We start from the raw sequence: 18279 nt of genomic DNA, 5'->3' as shown, positions 1-18279 counted from the left end.
GGGTTAAAAATAGCGGCTCATATTTTGGGAACAGACCCGTCATCTGATCGAGGAAAGATGAAGAATGAATGGACGAGATGGAAAGAGAAATTAGAGGTTAGGGAAAAAAATGTGTGTGTGTGTGTTTGTTCATTTTCTTTCATCTCAGGCTTATCTGACCTTAAAGAAACTCAAAGATGTGATGAATGGCAGTGGGAGGGCCAGCTGAGCAATAATGTAGACGTGAAGGCTCGTGTTACTGCGTGTCGATCAGCCTGTAATAATATCTAATTACAGATCAGAACAGTTAGAGAAGAGAAGGGTTCGACTGAAGGCTGTACGTAGCCCTGACAGGTCAGTCCCGCAGTCTGTGAGTAATGTATGCAGATGACACACAGAGATTAAACAGGCAGAACAGGTACATTTTATTCAGGTCAGACTAATTCTCATTACTTATTTGGTCGTAATGGTAGTCACAGATTACCGAATTGCTCAACTGGCAGGAGAGGACTCATTAACCTTGCTTAACTGCAGAGTGAAAGAAGAACACAGAGCGTATCTGTGACAGGTAAACACCAAACTCAACCACGGGTAGGATACAGGTAATCAACTGATTAACACAATGTTGTGACTCAAATGTTCAGCTTTTGTTGAGCTTGTGTCAAAAATGACGTTTGTTTCCACTGGTTGAGGGTTGTTGTGTTATATTGTGATACATGTTAAATGAAATCTCTCTGACGCATCATCAGCAACAAAGAAATAATCACAATAAAGTCCACAAAGGTTTTTATATCAGAAACTATTGACTGTCTTTTTATTCATTCACTTTTATTTCATTTAGCTTTCTTCTCCAGTGAGTTTTCATCCTTGCTTTAATGTTTTGAAGTTTCAGTGTTCGTTTTTTTTATCATAATGTAATACTGAAGAATGTAACACTGTGTAAAAGCTTGAATCACTGTCCTTAAACACATTGAGAAAATTGGGCCAAAAAACCATCTACAGCAGATGAACTGTAGATGCAGATGACACAGGACCAGAGAGATGCTTCTGGACCTTCAAATGATTGTTAGCAATATGTACGGAGGAGATCAGGAGAGCAGGGTAACAGTAAATATCTATAGCAGACATGAACACTTCTGCAACATTTTACCACGTGGGTCACATGAGAAACTGTACTTTTGCACTGGTGCAGCCCTCCACAACAGTCCCAGTTTCTCATGGTGCCCCTTGGTCAAATTAATTGTCGTTCTGGTTTACAGCCACCCATAAAGCACATCGTTGGCTCTGTCGTGGTTTTCAGGTTTCAGAGATCTTGTGAAAATTGATGGAACGATAAACATGGAAAAGTCAGAAGACGTCAGATTTTGTTCGACCATGCAGTCCCATCTTGACCTGCATATAACTGAAGCAGTGTGGGATCATCCCAACAGAGAACAACACAAAAATCCAGTCAACATCCGAAGAAGAGCTCTGAATGTCCTTCACGAAGCCTGGAGAACTATTCCTGAATACTACTTTGAATACTAAGAAATTACAACAAGGCTGGCCTACTACAGTTCAGGCTGTGTTAGAAAATAAAGATTTTTATGACATAAGTTGACTTTCAATCTTGTTAGAACTGTATAAACTTGGTTTTTCCTTCTTCTTCATTAAATTCCCAAATTCCTAGAAAAATATAAACAATCAAGGGGTGGCTCAAGACTTTTGCACAGCACTGTATTTCAGTGGCAGTGTTTAAAGTTACACATTATAACACATCACTTCTTAAAAGCAACGGACTCACATTCATACCGGCACCTTCAGATGACAACCATCTTTCCTATACAGTCTGTGGATAGTTCTTGATATTTAAGTTTATGTTTTACCACTTGCAGCATATTTCTAATTTGTCTGAGCTGATCATTTTTAAAATCTTCATCTAACAGCTTCCAGTGGGTCGCATTTTCATGAGGGTGGCATTCATATGTTGCACAAAAATGCTTTAAAGTTGCTTCATTCGAAGTTAGCTTTGGCTGCCCTCTGCTGGTACTACATGTGCAATCAAAGTTAATTATACCCTAAAACTCTCATGTCAGCTATCTAGACCAGGGGTCAGCAACCTTTAACACCGAAAGAGCCATTTGGACCTGGTTTTCCACGCAAAAGAAAACACTGGGTATTTGACATTTTAGATGTCAAATACTTTTTGACATCTAAAATGAAGATAACACTGTATATATTGTTTTTTACCTTTATGCCTTGTTTGAACAACTAAGGTGTGTTGCTTATGAAATCCTTGAAGTGCTACAGAGAAAATTACATTTTATTTATGTAAGTAACACATTTTGAACTCTTAAAGAAATATAACAAAAGGAAAGACACCCAGCTGAACTAAAATGATCCATGTAGCAAACAAAAACTGTTATATCGCCTTTGGGCTTTTGGAGCCTTGACCTGACTTTTAAAAAATAATTGGAAAAAAAGCACTATGCTGCTAAAAAATGAAAAATAGATATTTGCAAAATTCTGCCTAAATATGTATTTTACCTGGTTAATATGTGTAGCGGGGTGTGGTCTGCAGCGCCGCTGCAGGGGAGGCGGACGCACCTGAGCGGACCCGCAATCACGCCTCGCCGCCTTTACGTCTGTGCTGTTGTGTTGGTATGCGTAAGGCTGTGAGCTGAAAAGCTACAGCCTGCTGTATGTGTCAGCAACCGTGTGTGAAAAGTGGTCAATAAAGACATGCTGAAAAGCATGTTCATGCAAACATCGTCGGGTCTGCCGTGATATGTTTACAATTGGACTTCTGCTCCTGAACCTCTGCGCACAGCGTCTGCAAATCGGGGCTGTACGAAGTCACTTTCATCTTTACGCAGGACTGTAAGCTGTCATCTGTGAGGCGTGAGCGGCGTTTGTTTTTAACATAGCACACGGTGGAGAATAGCTGCTGACATCATGTGGATCCGAAGATCCATAATTGACCTACCTGGGGTTGAAAGTCTCGATAGATGCACGGCGTTTCGGCGGGTATACCGGCTTCCACGAGTGTGACGCTTATTTTGAGCGATGAAAAAAATAATAGAATATAATTTTATTTTTATATTTCAATATCACAATAATCTTCCAATTTAGAACTACAAGTTAAAAAAAGAACTAACATAAATAAAATACACTTCAGCTAAATACTTCTAATTTATTTTCCAAAACCACGCGGAGCCGCAGGACTAAAGAGTCGCATGCGGCTCCGGAGCCGCAGGTTGCCGACCCCTGATCTAGACATTGGTGACTATCACTTCACATTACATTTGCTTTACAACATTAAACTCCGAGGATACAAACAGACGATTAGTAAACTACATTTCAGATTAGTGTTAGACAAATATGAAGGTGGTGGACGAATCATACTGCAGAACTCATACTGTCATAACATACTACACCCATTATGTTTTCAATGGCACTGAGATAAAACAACTGAATACCTTAAAAAAAAAAAATGGTATTGCATTGTTAGATGAAACACAAACAATGTGCCGAATGATAGCAGTAGATATGCTTTCTGTAAAGTACTTTAAAAAAAATACAAAAAGCATTAAAAACTTTGCTAGAAAATCCAGTTAAAAAAGCCAAAACAAACCATGTTTTGATATCATAGTTATAAAAACTCACGTTAAAATACAAAATGTCAAAAATGTTTTCTTTAAATGTCTGTGTTTCAACAAAAATTACTCAAAAAGAAGACACAGTCATCTGTTTGGAACTAGTTTAGGTGCAGATTAATATGCATTAGGTGCACTGCTGAATATATCCATCAGAAGGAAGATGTGCATTCGACTGACTGAGAATAAAACCAGTGTGTGTGCTCACCACAATAAAAGACTGTGTCAGGTTGTGTTTATAACAGTATTTGTCAAACAGCAACGGAGCTCGGTGGCACACAGAGGAATAATGGATCAAACAGATTAGGTTTTAGCTAAACAGTTCATTGATTATCTTTTCATGTACTTTCTTTGCAGCTAGATTGATTGAAGTGTCGCCTTTCTTGTCCTTCTGATGTTTCATCCACAGCTTGACAGCCTTACAAGACCGTCGTCATACCCCTAAAAAGTCCTTGTAATAAGACAGATGTGTGAATGCTAATGAGACAAGTCCCTTAAAGTGATTAGCAGCAGAGTCTGCAGTTTGATCCTGAATCCGTTTGATGCGCAGTGTTGGTTCTCTGATGAAAAAAAGGCCATCTATCCCCAGTGTGGCGTTACTATGGTGAGCGGCTCCCGGTTGTGTCCGTTGATGATCGGCCAGGGATTGAAGTAGGGGAAAACAGGCTCTTTGAATTTTGCATCATTGAATGTGAAGAGGTGGCTCATGTCTCCAGCATCATAAAACGACACTAGGCCACGACCGTAGTCCAGGTATATCCCCACTCTCTTCGGAGGTTTGGAGGGATATAATAAGTTCTCCTCTATGTCAGTGCAAGCTTCATACTCGCTGGTGCCGTTTCCGCTGTCCCTCAGCACCAGCGTCCAGAAACCATCATCCGGGCAAAGGCTGATCTCATCTTTCCTGTTGACGGAAGCTGTGGCCACACCCAGTCCCCACGCCGTCTTAGAGCCTACCTCGACCTCCCAGTAGTGTCTGCCTGAAGAGAAGGCTTCAGAGCCCAGGACAATGTTGTAGCGGGTGAAGCGCTCGGGGTTGTTGGGCAGGTTCGCTTGTAGTTTTCCTACCTGGACGCTGGTGCGACACGGGGAAACCCACAGACAAGGGTAGGCTGTGTCTGGGTCAAGGGTCACAGGTGTCACAGCTGGGAGGACATGAAAAACAGAGACAAACCAATGAAGGTGAAACATGTTTACAAGAACTGACACCACCCAAACTCCTCTGGAGTGACCTTCAGCAAGATACTGAATGCCAGCCTGCGCAATTAGTGTAAGACGAGCATCAGCTACATGGACGCAAATTAAATATAAATAACGTGGCTCCGATGTATCCAGAGATTAAATAAATTTCTGGAGAGCAGCCTGGTTTTACAGCAGTGATGTTTGAGGTCATCACAGACCCAAAGTAAGCATGTGTACGCTCGACTAACAAAGAGGTTAAATTCAGAGAACAAATGGAGTCACGCTTGAAACTCACTGCCAGTCAGAGCAGGCTGAAACGAGACTGAACAATGAGTTGAATCACAAATATGTCTTTTCTAGACGCAGCCAAATCTTTTTAAAGGAGTATTCCAACAAATTTTGATGTCACACCACTGTTTGTCATAAAAAGCATTAGTGAGTCTGTGAAATCAGTTGTATAAGGCCTTCTGTTGCTCTGCGGGGGCTTTGAAGTTGGATTTGTTGTATTGGGGCCTGTGGTTTTGGTTTTTGAAGGATACTAGAGGCTACAAGCGCTGCGTCAGTGTTTTTTCCAGACTAGGCAGTTAATGACTAATGAGCACTATTGTTCTCTTGACCTTGGTTTGCATGATGTGTGTTATCTTTATACCTGGCTGAAGAATTGAGCTCATTTTCCTCCAAATCCTGTACTGGAGAGGTCCCAGAAAGTCTCCAGATTGCAGGTCCACAGCCATCTCTGCAGGGCGCTCAAACAAGCTCTCTGCCCTGAGAGGGAGAGGGAAAGAAAGTCGTTTTAAAGATTATGAAACATCCAAAACTATATGCTTGTGAACTTGTGTTTTATAGCATATTTGAAGTATTTAAGTAAGTACAAGTAACCTTCATTTAAGAAGAAACTAACGAAACCTTTACTCTCCACATTTGAAATGAAATTTGAAACTGAAAAAAATGTGTTTCTAGCTGGAACAATCACAACCTCTCATTCTGTTCGAAAACAACTCAAAACGGACGTGATTGCCTTGTGACTTTTGGACAAAAGTCATGATGAGATAAATGAGAAGATGGCCTAGATATTTGATTAGCTCTGACAGAACTTCTTGGATAAGATTACAGTAGTACTCACCCTCCAATAAAATCTTTGATCCCCTGAAACAGATAAAAACAGGCCTGTGATTACAAACATGGGACTTCCATTCATTCTTTATTCAGTATTCTTTTATATGTGCTCCAGTTATTAGCAAAGTATACTGAAAGATTATGAGAAATATGTAGCTCGTCCATAAATCCTTCTCCTCTGCCCCGTCTCTTCTTCTCTCACCTTGAGTTGCTCAGGATTTTCTTCTTCTCTAAGTTTGAGCCGAAGTTTATCGGCTGTAATCTCCAGTTGGCTGATCTGCTCCGTGGACTGAGTGAGCGCCTCCTCCAGCTGCTGAAGCTTCTCCTCCTTCTGCTTCTGCAGTTTTTCCTTTATGCGCTCCTCCTCCTCAACGAGGAACTCCCTCATACGGCCAAACTCTGCAGAGACCAGCTCCTCCAAATCTCCCGCTCGCTCCTGAAATGCAGCGAGGAATTTGGTCACAGAGAGCAAGAACTTTGCCAGTCAGTAGGTAAAGCACAGCTGATTTGTACAACTTTTTTTCTTTTTTAACCTCCTCTAACCTGGCGTCCACATATGTGGACATCCAATTTTGGGTTGTCTAGACCACAATACTACATTTTGCTCTACAAGGGCCTGATGTCTCTTACGAGGACATTATACTGCCACTGTTTTATCGAAATTTAAAACGAATGTCCCCATATGTGGATCTCTGGCCCTTGTAGACCAAAATCAGATAAAAAGATAACTCTTTGTTTTTTAATCGCGTCCCCCAAATAGCAAAAAGAAATTAAAAATGCATGCCATGAAAGAGTTCGGGTCTTAGGAGGTTAAAGCAATAGCACGACTCAAAAATGCCCCTTAAAGCTGACAGAAACCAAGTCTGTCTTCAAAATGCTTAACTGCTTTAGAGTTTGTATGATAACGATCTCTGAGTCTTTTTAAGCTCTTCCTGGGGTGGAAAAATACCGAGCTATGCTGTGACAAACGGTGGGGTTCAGTTTTATTTTGTCACAATTGAAATTTCTGTTACATACTGTTGTTTTAATAGGGTTTATTATTAGAGAGTTATTATTATTTAACAAGTATATTATTATTTTTTTAACTGTTGCGTGTCAGTGAAAATGAGGACACACTTAATTCTCATTGACAGCAATGGTGTGACACTAAAACCGGAAGTGTCCTATTTTACTGTTATTATTGAATAAAAATACAGTTTTTTTTTCTTCTCTGGAAATATGACTACAATCTTATGTTCAACAGATTAAATCAACAACTTTAAACTGTGACCATTCAGACCAGAAGTGGTTCATTAAATAGGAAAAATCAGTATTTGTTATGAGGAGACGATACATTTTATGTCATATGTGGCACAAATTATTATATCTTACTGAGATATAAAAGTTTTTGCTAGCTAGCTAGCTAGATAGATAGATAGCTAGATAGATAGATAGCTAGATAGATAGATAGCTAGATGTCTGTATTTTTAACACAGAGAAGAAAAATTGACAAACTTCCTCTGCTCAACCACATCCTGTCATACTGACAGAGAAAGGGAGAAGTGAAGAAAAAAAATCTGTGAATCTGCATGTAAACTGGGTCAAACAGACAGACAGGAAAATACACCCACTGACACATTTAAACACACAGATAGGAAAGGAAACGGTCTGTGATAACCTGGAGCAGAGCTAGACGAAGTTATCTGCCACGGCAGAAATGCTCCAGTGCATTCTCTAACACTACCCTCATATGTGTGTTTAACACACACACAGCGAGCGTTTCAGTGAACTTCTTCCTGTGCCTGTCGAAACTCTATCAGCTGAGTTCCCTCGCAAGCTGTGTGACATGAAGCAGTTAGGGCACATGCACAGCCTGTGAAAGAAGAGCGCATGACGAAGATAAACACAAAATGATGTGTATGAATGTTCATGAACCTCCCTTTTTAGTCCAGGATGAGCTCCTGATAATCATCACGTCTAAATAAAAGATGAGTAAGAACATGGTGTGTCAGCACCAGTCATTAGTACCACCAGTCATCCCTCTGTCTTGACAGGTAAAGGTGGAGGAATGCGTCAGAATGTTGCCTGGCCGCTAGAATTTCTGGTTATATTTAGAGGACAAACACACTGGAGTGTTTTTCTTTCACAGTGCTTCACAAAGAAACAGCCAGCACACACAGAGACGTGATACCTTAATGAGGAGGATCTTTTCATTGGTCTGTTTTTGGAAGAGTGTGGCCTCCTGTGTCTGCACCTGAACCCTCTCCAGAACCACAGACAGCTTACCCTGCAGGACAAACAGATAATCACATAAAAATGTTTGTTGAGAAGAGGTTATATAAACCAGATTACGCTTCAATCAACAGTTAATTTGATTTGTGCGTCAGTCCGAACAACGTCCCGTCTTTAATGGGAGTCATACATCCGCCAATCCTCAACTGAGCGCCCTGACCCCAAAAATCTAACAAAGCTGGAATTTAGCACTGCTTAAACATGTTAAGACACACAGAGAGGCCTCTCAGAGCGGGTCTCCAAACAACATGATGAAGGTCAGCTGCCAGGTTTGAAAGGTAGTAAAGCTCACACAGGCCTGCTGAATTCCTGTAATGCACAAAAATACCCAAAGGCTCCTGGGGCAGACAGGGAGTGTGCTCTTTAAAGCACAACTGCTACATATATGAAAAGCCTGCTTGCTACATTAGAGCAGTTGAGTTTTGTAGTAAAAAAGTAGTTTTGACTTGACTTATAGGAATACTTGTGAAACTTACAGTAATGTAGTACAATAAGAGGAGTGTCCAATAAGCATTGTAAAGTATGGCACTCCTTGAAACTCTGATTGCTTGTTTTATCTAGAAGCTCCAGCTGTTACACTATAGAGGGGAAAAAAATACAGTAGAAAAATAAATCAAATTTGGTGATTATGTTGGTCAAATCTCAATACCATGTCTGTGTATGCCTGATTTAAGTTTTTGGAAGACCGGGAGCCTTAAAAACGAGCCAATAACAAAACAGTACCCTGTAGCTTTCAAAAGCCTCTGTAATGGGGATGACATTGTGGTTCTTGTGGTCTCGAGACATCCCGCACACTAGGCAGATGGGAAGCTGGTCATCCTCACAGTAGAGCTTCAGCTTCTCCTCGTGCTCCTCGCACATATCCAAACCCATTCCCAGGCGTGGCCAGTGCCCGATGGACGAGGCCACGCTGCTCATGCTGGAACCCCGCTCGCGGTCCTCGGGCATCTCCAGCGTACCTTCGTGGTCCCACACGCACATCCCCGCGGCCGCGTCCATGGCACGGGCTCTGCGCACACTATCCACCACGTTGCACAGGAGCGAGTTGGGTCGCAGTTTCCGGGCGCACGACTTTCTACACTTCGGGCAACTCGAGAGTTCGTCCGCCTTAGCTTCCCAGCACTGGATGATGCACACCTGGCAGAAGTGGTGCCCGCACTCAAGGATCACGGGATCACGGAAGAGTTCCAAACACACCGGGCAGGTGAGCTCCGACTGTAGCTCTTCAAGCGCGCTGGCCTCCGCCATCATTTACTGCGCTCATACTTCTCAGAAGACACGTCTGTGGGAAACACTGTGACAGGGAAAGAAGACTAAACTGCTCTTCCGTTCACATTCAGAGAGGGAGTGGTCTGACGCTGACAGCAGTACGACTTTTTTCACGGAAGCGACCAAAGGCGTGTAGAAACACGCTCGGCTGGGCGTGATGAAGGGCTCCTTTAAAGGGCGCAGTGTGTTTATGATTGCCCTGAGCGAAAGAGGGTTTCTTAGAAGGAAGAGAACAGTAACAAGAAAGGTCACGTTATTGCTGCGAGGAAATATACGCGGAATTTTTAAAAGGGGGTTGTACCAATTGTCTTACTTGTTGGTTTATAAGTTTTTAAATTATTAAACACTTACAGGAAATAAATCAGAAACGTGTGAGCGGAAACTTCTGTGTAGTAGGGTAAACGACACAAACAAAAAAGTGATTTCCCGTATTTTCCAAAAAACGATTGCCCGTATATAAACAGCTCTGAATAAGTTGGCCTATAAACTCATACAAACATATGGCAAACCTATCTCTTTTTGAGCATATCAAGTCATTTTGAGACAGAAACATAATTCCTGTCATAAAGTAAAATCTGCAATTAGTGTTTGCCATAGTTGCTTTTATTTATCCTTTATTTATCCACCGAAAAAGTTTTTATTGACATTAAAAATGTAGGGTTTTTTAAAGGTCTTGCCAAGAAGGCAGCATAAATTGCAACAATTATGACATCATAGCTCTATAAAGATGTTTTAAGTGGCCAAAAGGGGCTGGATTCATTACAATGCAGCTACAATAACGCAGAAATACTTTTACTAATTTCTATATTTTATGTATAATCTCTTCTTAAATCCTATTGATCACAGTCTATTTACAAATATAAGTAAAGACATTAAACATGGAAACATACAGAGACATTAGAAATCAGATGATCGCTTTTTGGAACAACACCCATCTCAGACAGAATCAAAAGCATTTAAAGGCTTTTGAAGATTGAAACTAAGTTTTGAAGCATTGAAATGCATTTGAGTTTCCTTCTTCACATATACATCACAGGTTTTACCCTACATGTTTTCACAGTGACGGTGTAATCAAGTCCCATTCATGGCATTTATGGATTTGACTGCATTACACTGTAGAGGCGCAGCTACTTAATATAGACAGCACTGAATAAATGTGTGTTAATACTCATGTAAGAGAGCATTAGCGTACACGTATAAGGGCTCTTCAATTTGGCCTTTAATTGGGATTTAAATTAAACTTGTCTCCCCAGGTTATCCCCAAGAACACACACACACACACACACACACACACACACACACACACACACACACACACACACACACACACACAGCCTTCCAGTCAGCAAAGCATGACACAGAGCAAGGAAGAAGGGAAGGGAAAGTAGCTGACACCAAGAAAAAAAAACACTCTTGCCAGCGTTCTTCAATTAAAATTATATCCCTGCCTGTCCATGGATTACACGCTAATACAAATAAAGTCTTATTAGTCTCAGTCAATTTTATACACGTTGCATGATTAATGTCAGGGTCATGTAGGTCATCCTGCCACCTGCTGTTGTTCCTCTGAGTGCTCAGTAGATGGCCCCGATGATCAGTCTACCAGGTGCATTTTTAAGATAAGGACTGATGCAGTATTTGCTCCTTTTCTCCTGGATTTTTTCCTCCAGACGCTAAATTTGAGACCAGCTTGTTGTAAACTGTATCCATTTCACAAATTAGTTATCAGAATATTTTGGGAGGGAGGCGATATAATAAATATTATAACAAGTTTTCCATTCTGGTGGTTTTCTCATGAATATTAAAAACATTTTCTCAACAAATGGTCTCATTTCTAAGATTATTTAGGGGTTTCTCAGAGAGGTGAGATTACGTCTAAACTTTTGTGTGCCCAAAAACTCAAACAGCTTGTGAGTCTTCTTCTTCTTTCCACTTCTCCCTTTAGGGGTCGCTACAGTAGATTATCTCACCCTGTCACTAGCATCCCCATCTGCTACAACAGTCCTCTGCATGCCCTCCTTTCTAATCCAGAGAAAATCTTAACATCTTTAAATCTGCCACCTGTCTTTTTGTTAGTCCCACAGTCTTCAAAGCATACATCATAGCACGTCTTCCTACCTTCTTGTAAATCCTCCCTTTCATTCTTTCTTCTATCATGCCACAAATCACACCTGAAGCCCACTCCACCCTACCTGCACTCCTTTCTTCACCTAGAGCATACCTCCACCTAGGCTCTCTTCCACCTGCTCCCTACACCCGTTGTCAAAGGAGACTCCAGACTTCATCTGTCAGCCTGTCCATCACCATCTTAAGTAGGAAGGTCAGTTCCCTGATGTAATGCCATCCCCACATTTCACTCCTACCTCACACCTCACCGCTGTCTCGCTGTCCTCATACATGTCCTACACCAGCCTCGCATACTTCTCTGCCACTCCTGACTTCCTCTTGCAGTCCCACAGTTCCGCTCTAAGCTCCCTGTCATGTGCTTTCTTTAGATCCACAAAGACACCGGTCCTTGTACTTGTATACTTCTCCATAAACACTGTGAAAGTAAATATGGCATTTATAGTTTTTGTTCTGCATTTGTGTGCGTTCTGTATTAATTTTTCACTACACCGTAACATCCTGCATTTCTGTAGAAACAGATCAATCGTGGCTAGATGTAGAGGCAGTGTGTTTCACACATTTAAAATCCTATAAATCATAGAAAACTGAAACCAGTAAATATGACATTTTCCCAATGCCCACAAATGCTGTAGATAGTGAGAGAGTAATTCCATGAGGTTTGATGGCTGAATAATACCAAGTAATATGCGGTCAGGCTTACTAAAACCAGAGGTAATATGTATCCAATATGTATAATCTTAAATATGTATACATTTAGTCAGTTTCAGTTATTATGTAAATATATTTTCACCTGTGCAGTACTGTGAAAAATTAAATACGTCCTTACTACTGGAATTAAGTGGGTAAGAAGTAATTTAATTATTTCAATTTATTTATATAGCACCAAATCACACAAACAGTTGGCGACAGTGGGAAGAATCTAACTATCTATCTGCTATATCAAAAAGAAACATTTTAAGACTAATCTTAAACGTAGAGAGGGGTCTGCCTCCTGAATACAAACTGGGAGCTGGCTCCACAGAAGAGGGCCAGGAAGCTGAAGGTTCTGCCTCCCATTCTACTTTTAAAGTGAAGTAGTCAGGCACTGCTAATCAAATGCAAGTATGACCGGCTCTATAAAAGCAGAGGTTTAGAGCATTCAGATGTTGGTTAACACAATGCCATAATCTTCCCAAGATTGGAAATTCCAGCAAATTCACTCCAAAAATTCGCAACAATGCAAAACTGCTGAAACCCCAAAAGCTCTCAGACTCTACAGGCCTCAGTTAGCATGTTAAATTTTAAAGGTCATGACCATTAGAAGAAGAATAAACAAGTTTGTCTTGTTTGGAAGGACTATCAGGAGAAAGCCTCTTTGCTCTAAAAGAACATGGAAGCACCCATTATTGTGATGACTGGGCCGTGCAATAAAACAATGATCCCAAGCATAGCAGCAAATCTACAACAGAATGGCAGAAAAACAAAACCATCAAGATATTGCAATGTCCCAGAGAAATTTCAGACCTTAAATTGATGTCCATGATTAAACAGATGGACACAAGCCGTCTTCTTTGCAACCAACGCTGTAAAGAAGAGTGAACCACAATTCCTCCAGTGATGTGAGATACTGATAAAGTCATACAGAAAACCATTACTACAACACAGAACCAGTAGCTTGTAGAAAACAAACTTTCCTTTCACACATAAGTATCAGGATGTGTTTCATTTAGATGTGTGAAAAATATCTAATCTGTAGTTTTCTGCTGTGATCATGGTTTCTTTCATATTTTTTGCTTTTTCTGCATTCTGACAATCCCTAAATGTAGTGAATCATAATTTGTTTGATTAAAAACTGACTAAAATGGAGAATTTCCCCAAATTGAGCACATAACAAAATAAAGAAGCCACATACTGCTAGTAAACATTTGCTATTTTGGCAATTGAGAAATCGGGGAAGCTCTGCGAGGAGCTTTTTTTGTCTTTCAGAATCCTACTGGTTCTGACATCGAGCGGAGTTTTGATGACAGAAGGAAAAACTGCATTACACCGAAACCAATGAGACAGAAAGAGAAACAGAAATATTTGACAGCATGTGATTACATAAATACATAATTTGTCAAATGACTGTCAATAAACACCTGATGCTGCATTAAACATGTGCTGGAGCTGGTTTAGGACAGTGGTAACAGAAACGAGTGTTTGATTTTCATTATGAAAAGCATCGCATGTCACACCGCTCTGCCTTAAACGAGACACACATCTCAAAGTTTTCCATGATGTTTCTCTTTTTTAGGTACAAAGTATAATAAGGGAGATTCTCCTGGCTATTAAAAATTCTGGACTAAGTGTACTCAAGATAAAAAATCAACTTGTACGAGACAACAAACAGGGAAGGCAATGTCTGTTCCTGTGACTTTACCACACGTTTTTTGCTCTTTTTAAAACTAATATCATCAGTGCATGTTGTGTGTCATCAGACTGACATAGTGTGACAAATAAAATCCCAGGATTTGTAGAACTCAAGGTGTTCCTACAAGTGTGTAGGTCCAAATTTATCCATTTACCTTGACGAAATTTCCAAATGATTAAAATTTGAAAAGAATCCAAGATTTTTTTTAAAAATCTGTGACGCAAACTTGATTCTCAGAAGGGAGCCTGACTGCTCGTTAGCAGGGGAAGTTTGATTGTAAACGTCGATGTGGGTGGGTAAGAACTGTTACCACGCTCTTGGTATAAATGAGGAAACCGCAGCGTTAGATTGCAGATGCAGAACTAACAAACAACAACTGTGGATTATTTTACTCTGGGGATTCGTCTGCTTACTAGAATCTGTTTCTGATCTACAGCTGACCTGCTCATCTGTTACAGAAGATGTCTCAAAGGAATTTGCTCCAACCCTCCATCAGAGCTCTGTTTCTACTTCTTCTTTGTAGCCTGGTTGTTGGCGAGATCGGCAAGGACTTCTCCCACTGCCCTAATTTCTTCTATAATAAAACTCCCCCACAGGGTGTCAGCGCACCAGGATATCAGCCAATATGCCAGCGCTATAGAAACCAGTACCACTTTGCCAGCCTGTATGATCGTCAGCGTCGAGTGCCTTTGTTCTCTGCGTACAGACTGAGTCCTGCTGATGGCAAACGACCCAAATCCGTTTGGATGTATGAACCGCAGGTAAGAAGGAGCAGACACTTATTTTATAGTGTTGTGTTCATAGTTTGTTTTTTTCCGGTGAAAAATAGAGATTATACGTAAAAAACACATGTATGAAAAACACAGTCACATATATGTTTTCTTTTGTGAACCCATGAAGAAAGAGACATTTGCATCTTCAAATGAGGTCATGTTTAAAGCTATGTGACTGTTTAAGTCAAACAGAAGCAGCAAACTCTTTTAAAGTTTCTAAACATGGTCATGTCCTTTTTCCTCCGTCTGTCAGTTGGCATTTTCCGGTGCCAGCCCAGATATGAAGCATTTTGAAACCCCTGTCGACCAGAATGTGATTGAAAGCCAGGCGGTGCTTGATGACTACAGGAACTCCAGCTTTACCAAGGGTCATCTCAATCCCAGCTTGCACCAGAAGACCCTCGACAACCGGAAAGCCACCTTTACCCTGACAAACATTGTCCCCCAAAAAGAGGGCTCCAACTCTGGACCCTGGAACAAACTGGAGAATGACGTGTTGAGAGATTTCAAGATGTTCTGCAACGGGACCATGTACGTGATCACCGGGGCCATGCCATACAAATCTGGGGACCACTGGATTAATAACAGGGTGTCTGTTCCTGAATACATGTGGTCTGCCTACTGCTGCCCATCATTCAAATCTGATCTCCCTAATAATGTGAAGCGGTTTTTCCCCACGTGTGCTGCAGTTGGAAGAAACGACCCGAACAGCGGTGAGGAGATTGTGCCGGTTAATAAGAATGCGAAGCCCAGCGTGCGGGGCTATGATGTGAGGAGGATGCCGTTAGAGAACCTGGAGGGTATCCTGGCAAAAAGACTGGCCATGCCCATCAGTCTGTTTGATAACCGCTGTCAGGCATAAAAGCCTTTAGCTTGACCGGACTCTGATAAACTCGCTGCAGTTTTAATTATCGAGCTTCTGCTTGATTATTGAGGACATGATGGACTGAAATAGTTTTTTCCCCCTGATTGACTTTGTAAAAATGTAATTTCCCCTCCTGCTAAGGTCATTTCACTCACATTTAATAGCATTATAATTTTCCAATTAATCAAGACTGAAGTGTGTGATTTTAATGTTTATTCTCCAATAGATTCAAAAGCCAAACACAGAGAGTAGCAAGCGCTCAGTTCTTTTAAATAAAACTGCACTGGTTTTAACATGAGTCAGTTATTGATTACATATTACAAATGTACATTTGAGCTGGAACACTATCAATAAATACTAAGTCTATACAAATGTCTGATTTCATTTTTTCCTCTTTACAAAAATGACTTAGTGAATTTCAGCATTAAATCATAGAAAACATTTTAGGGGCAGACAAGCTTTCTGGGTCACTTTTTTTCAGAGGTTTGCCACTGACGTTACCCAGTTCAACATTTAATGATGATTGTGTCAAACTAAAGAAAAATAGTTGAAATGAGGAATTTCTCATGAATTATTTGACCACATAAAGAAAATAAATAAACCGCAGACTTGCTGTGAACTGACAGTTGCTAAATAAAGGTCGAAATATGGTATGGTGAGTTTTTATATGTTCAGAAAATTTGGTTCCCACAAGAGAGCGAGTTTCAGTGACACAAAGAACACGGTTCTCAGGCAAACCAGTGTTTACTGAGACAAGAAGAAAAACAAAGATCAAAGCAAATGGATATGGTTTAAATAGTGGTTACCCATAGATAGCATCACAGCATTTGTGCTTGGTGTGTTATTTCCAATCTTTCCAATCTCAAGAAGCCCTAATTTTTATAGAAAACTTGATATAAAGCTGGAGACAGACTCTCTGAAGGAAAATGCTGCAACACCACAAGCGCCCCTTCTTTCTTCTGGCCATTTCTTAATTTATCAGCAAGCAGGAACTGTACTGTCACTTGGTAAAAAGCTACAGGAAGTGAATTTATTATCTAACAACATTTATTTTCTAATAAATGAGGTCGTACTCTGGTTCAGATGGGCCGATGATGAAACTTAAATGTCTGAACCGCAAATAAGATGTGATTGGGTTCTTTTTTACTTGTTGTCTTTCCTGTTCCTGCAGAAAATGGCTCGCTGGAGCTGATCTGGTAGTCGTTCCACATTCATGCACCACTCACCCTTACTCTGCAAACAAACTGACCTTCTGACAGATGGACAGCTTTTTTATGCCTTCTTTAAAAAGACAAAGACTTAATACTTATAGAGACAGTGAAAACATATCTGGATACAGACTCTTTGTAGGAAAATGCTACAACACCGCAACTCCTGCATGGCTCTTCCAGCCACTGAAAACATGGTGCTAAATGGGATGCACATTTCACGTGTTGCATTGTGAACTGTTGCATTGTGCACCACATCTAGCTATACTCGATGTGCACAATCACGTGGCAAACAGCCAAATGATGAACCACTATTTAAATCATATCCATTTGCTTGGATCTTTGTTTTTCTTCTTGTCTCAGTAAACACTGGTTTGCCTAAGATCCGTGCAACACATTTCACAGCCTCAACCCTGACTTTTGGGGGTTTCTTTCTTTATCATTTCCTGATGTTGCAAAAAATGTACCAGTGGAGCCGTCCTGGTTAGAGCTGCCGCACAACTGAGCTGTTCTGGGTCAGGAGGCCAGAAATGAATCTTTCCAGGGTTCTCTCTCATCCAACTTGACTGGCTGAGCTAACAAACACGGCTTGTTAGCTTAGTTTGTAGTTGTTCTACATTCACGCACCGCTCACCCAGAACCTGCAAACAAACCAAACTGCTGAGTGTCATACAGTTTTATGTCTTTTTTAACTTACTCTAGACTTTAGCCGCTATTTAAAAACTACGAAGACACAGTATCTTATGTCAAATACACAGCGTGCCAGGTTATGTCAAAGTGCTGTTTTCATTGCATAGTGCAAGAAAGCCCTTCAGTCAATCAGAAATATCAGTAAGTGAGATTTATATCTGTATAACTAGTGCACAAAAGAAACTCTCAACAACAGCCCAACACTTGAATATGTCTAATATGGCAATATTTTTTTTATAATTAATGATAATAATAATAATAATATAATTTTTTATAATTATAATATGATATGATATGATGATATAATATGATCATGACTCAGACAACATAAAATAAGTTGACTTTTGTATGAAAGCACTTCTATTCATCAGCCTAATCTATTTTATTACAGTTTAGCTCAGTAAAGTCTCGCCAGTGCACTGTGAATTAGTTTAACCTTAACAGATCTAGTTTTGACTTTTCCTTAAGGTCTGAAATAGATAAATTCAATAAGACTTCAAATAAAGAGCAGTTTCTTTCTACTTCCGTAAAACGTTTAACTTTCTATTTACTCATAATAACCACAAAGAAGCGACGTAGATAAAAACAGAACAACTCTGGCCATGTAACATGCAACCCTTTCCTTGCATGACTGCAGCCTGCATGCAGGCAGTAATGAACAGCTTTGTCATAAAGATGAAACATTTTTTTTCAGCCAGATTAATACGTGAAGCTCTTCCCAACACGCATTTTCTAAAATGTGACGGAAAGCCAAGCAGCGTTTGAGGATAAAAGC

The 18279-nt window shown here is 40.4% G+C and overlaps 2 protein-coding genes across 2 annotated transcripts; one reads left to right on the top strand and one right to left on the bottom strand.

Moving 5' to 3' along the window:
• Nucleotides 1-511: 511 nt before the first annotated feature.
• Nucleotides 512-9596, bottom strand: LOC146582350 (zinc-binding protein A33-like). The gene is made up of 6 exons (XM_085295635.1): nucleotides 8907-9596; nucleotides 8083-8178; nucleotides 6115-6348; nucleotides 5920-5942; nucleotides 5446-5561; nucleotides 512-4759 (listed from the first exon to the last, which is right to left on the bottom strand). Exons 1-6 carry the CDS (start codon nucleotides 9432-9434, stop codon nucleotides 4194-4196), a joined length of 1563 nt encoding a protein of 520 aa, XP_085151761.1. The 5' UTR covers nucleotides 9435-9596; the 3' UTR covers nucleotides 512-4193.
• Nucleotides 9597-14231: 4635 nt separating this feature from the next.
• LOC146582349 (endonuclease domain-containing 1 protein-like) lies at nucleotides 14232-15968 on the top strand. The gene is made up of 2 exons (XM_085248319.1): nucleotides 14232-14729; nucleotides 14995-15968. The coding sequence occupies exons 1-2, from the start codon at nucleotides 14430-14432 to the stop codon at nucleotides 15601-15603; spliced, it is 909 nt and encodes a 302-aa protein (XP_085104445.1). The 5' UTR covers nucleotides 14232-14429; the 3' UTR covers nucleotides 15604-15968.
• The last annotated feature ends 2311 nt before the right edge of the window (nucleotides 15969-18279 follow it).

Source organism: Mchenga conophoros, linkage group LG2 (genome assembly GCF_057382185.1).
Source record: "Mchenga conophoros isolate Kocher_MC1m ecotype Shallow Benthic linkage group LG2, M_conophoros_male_GT1.1, whole genome shotgun sequence".
Lineage (NCBI taxonomy): Eukaryota > Metazoa > Chordata > Actinopteri > Cichliformes > Cichlidae > Mchenga > Mchenga conophoros.
This window is presented reverse-complemented; position numbering and strand designations above follow the sequence as displayed.

What these genes read in the sequence shown, in the direction of transcription:
- LOC146582350 (XM_085295635.1), bottom strand. Translation starts at nt 9,434, where the DNA reads ATGATGGCGGAGGCCAGCGCGCTTGAAGAGCTACAGTCGGAGCTCACC. An exon ending in AGGCTTTTGAAAGCTACAGG is followed by an intron (nt 8,179 to 8,906) that starts GTACTGTTTTGT and finishes TTTGTCCTGCAG; the next exon opens with GGTAAGCTGTCTGTGGTTCT. An exon ending in ATCAAAGATTTTATTGGAGG is followed by an intron (nt 5,562 to 5,919) that starts GTGAGTACTACT and finishes TCTCCCTCTCAG; the next exon opens with GGCAGAGAGCTTGTTTGAGC.
- LOC146582349 (XM_085248319.1), top strand. Translation starts at nt 14,430, where the DNA reads ATGTCTCAAAGGAATTTGCTCCAACCCTCCATCAGAGCTCTGTTTCTA. An exon ending in TTTGGATGTATGAACCGCAG is followed by an intron (nt 14,730 to 14,994) that starts GTAAGAAGGAGC and finishes TCCGTCTGTCAG; the next exon opens with TTGGCATTTTCCGGTGCCAG.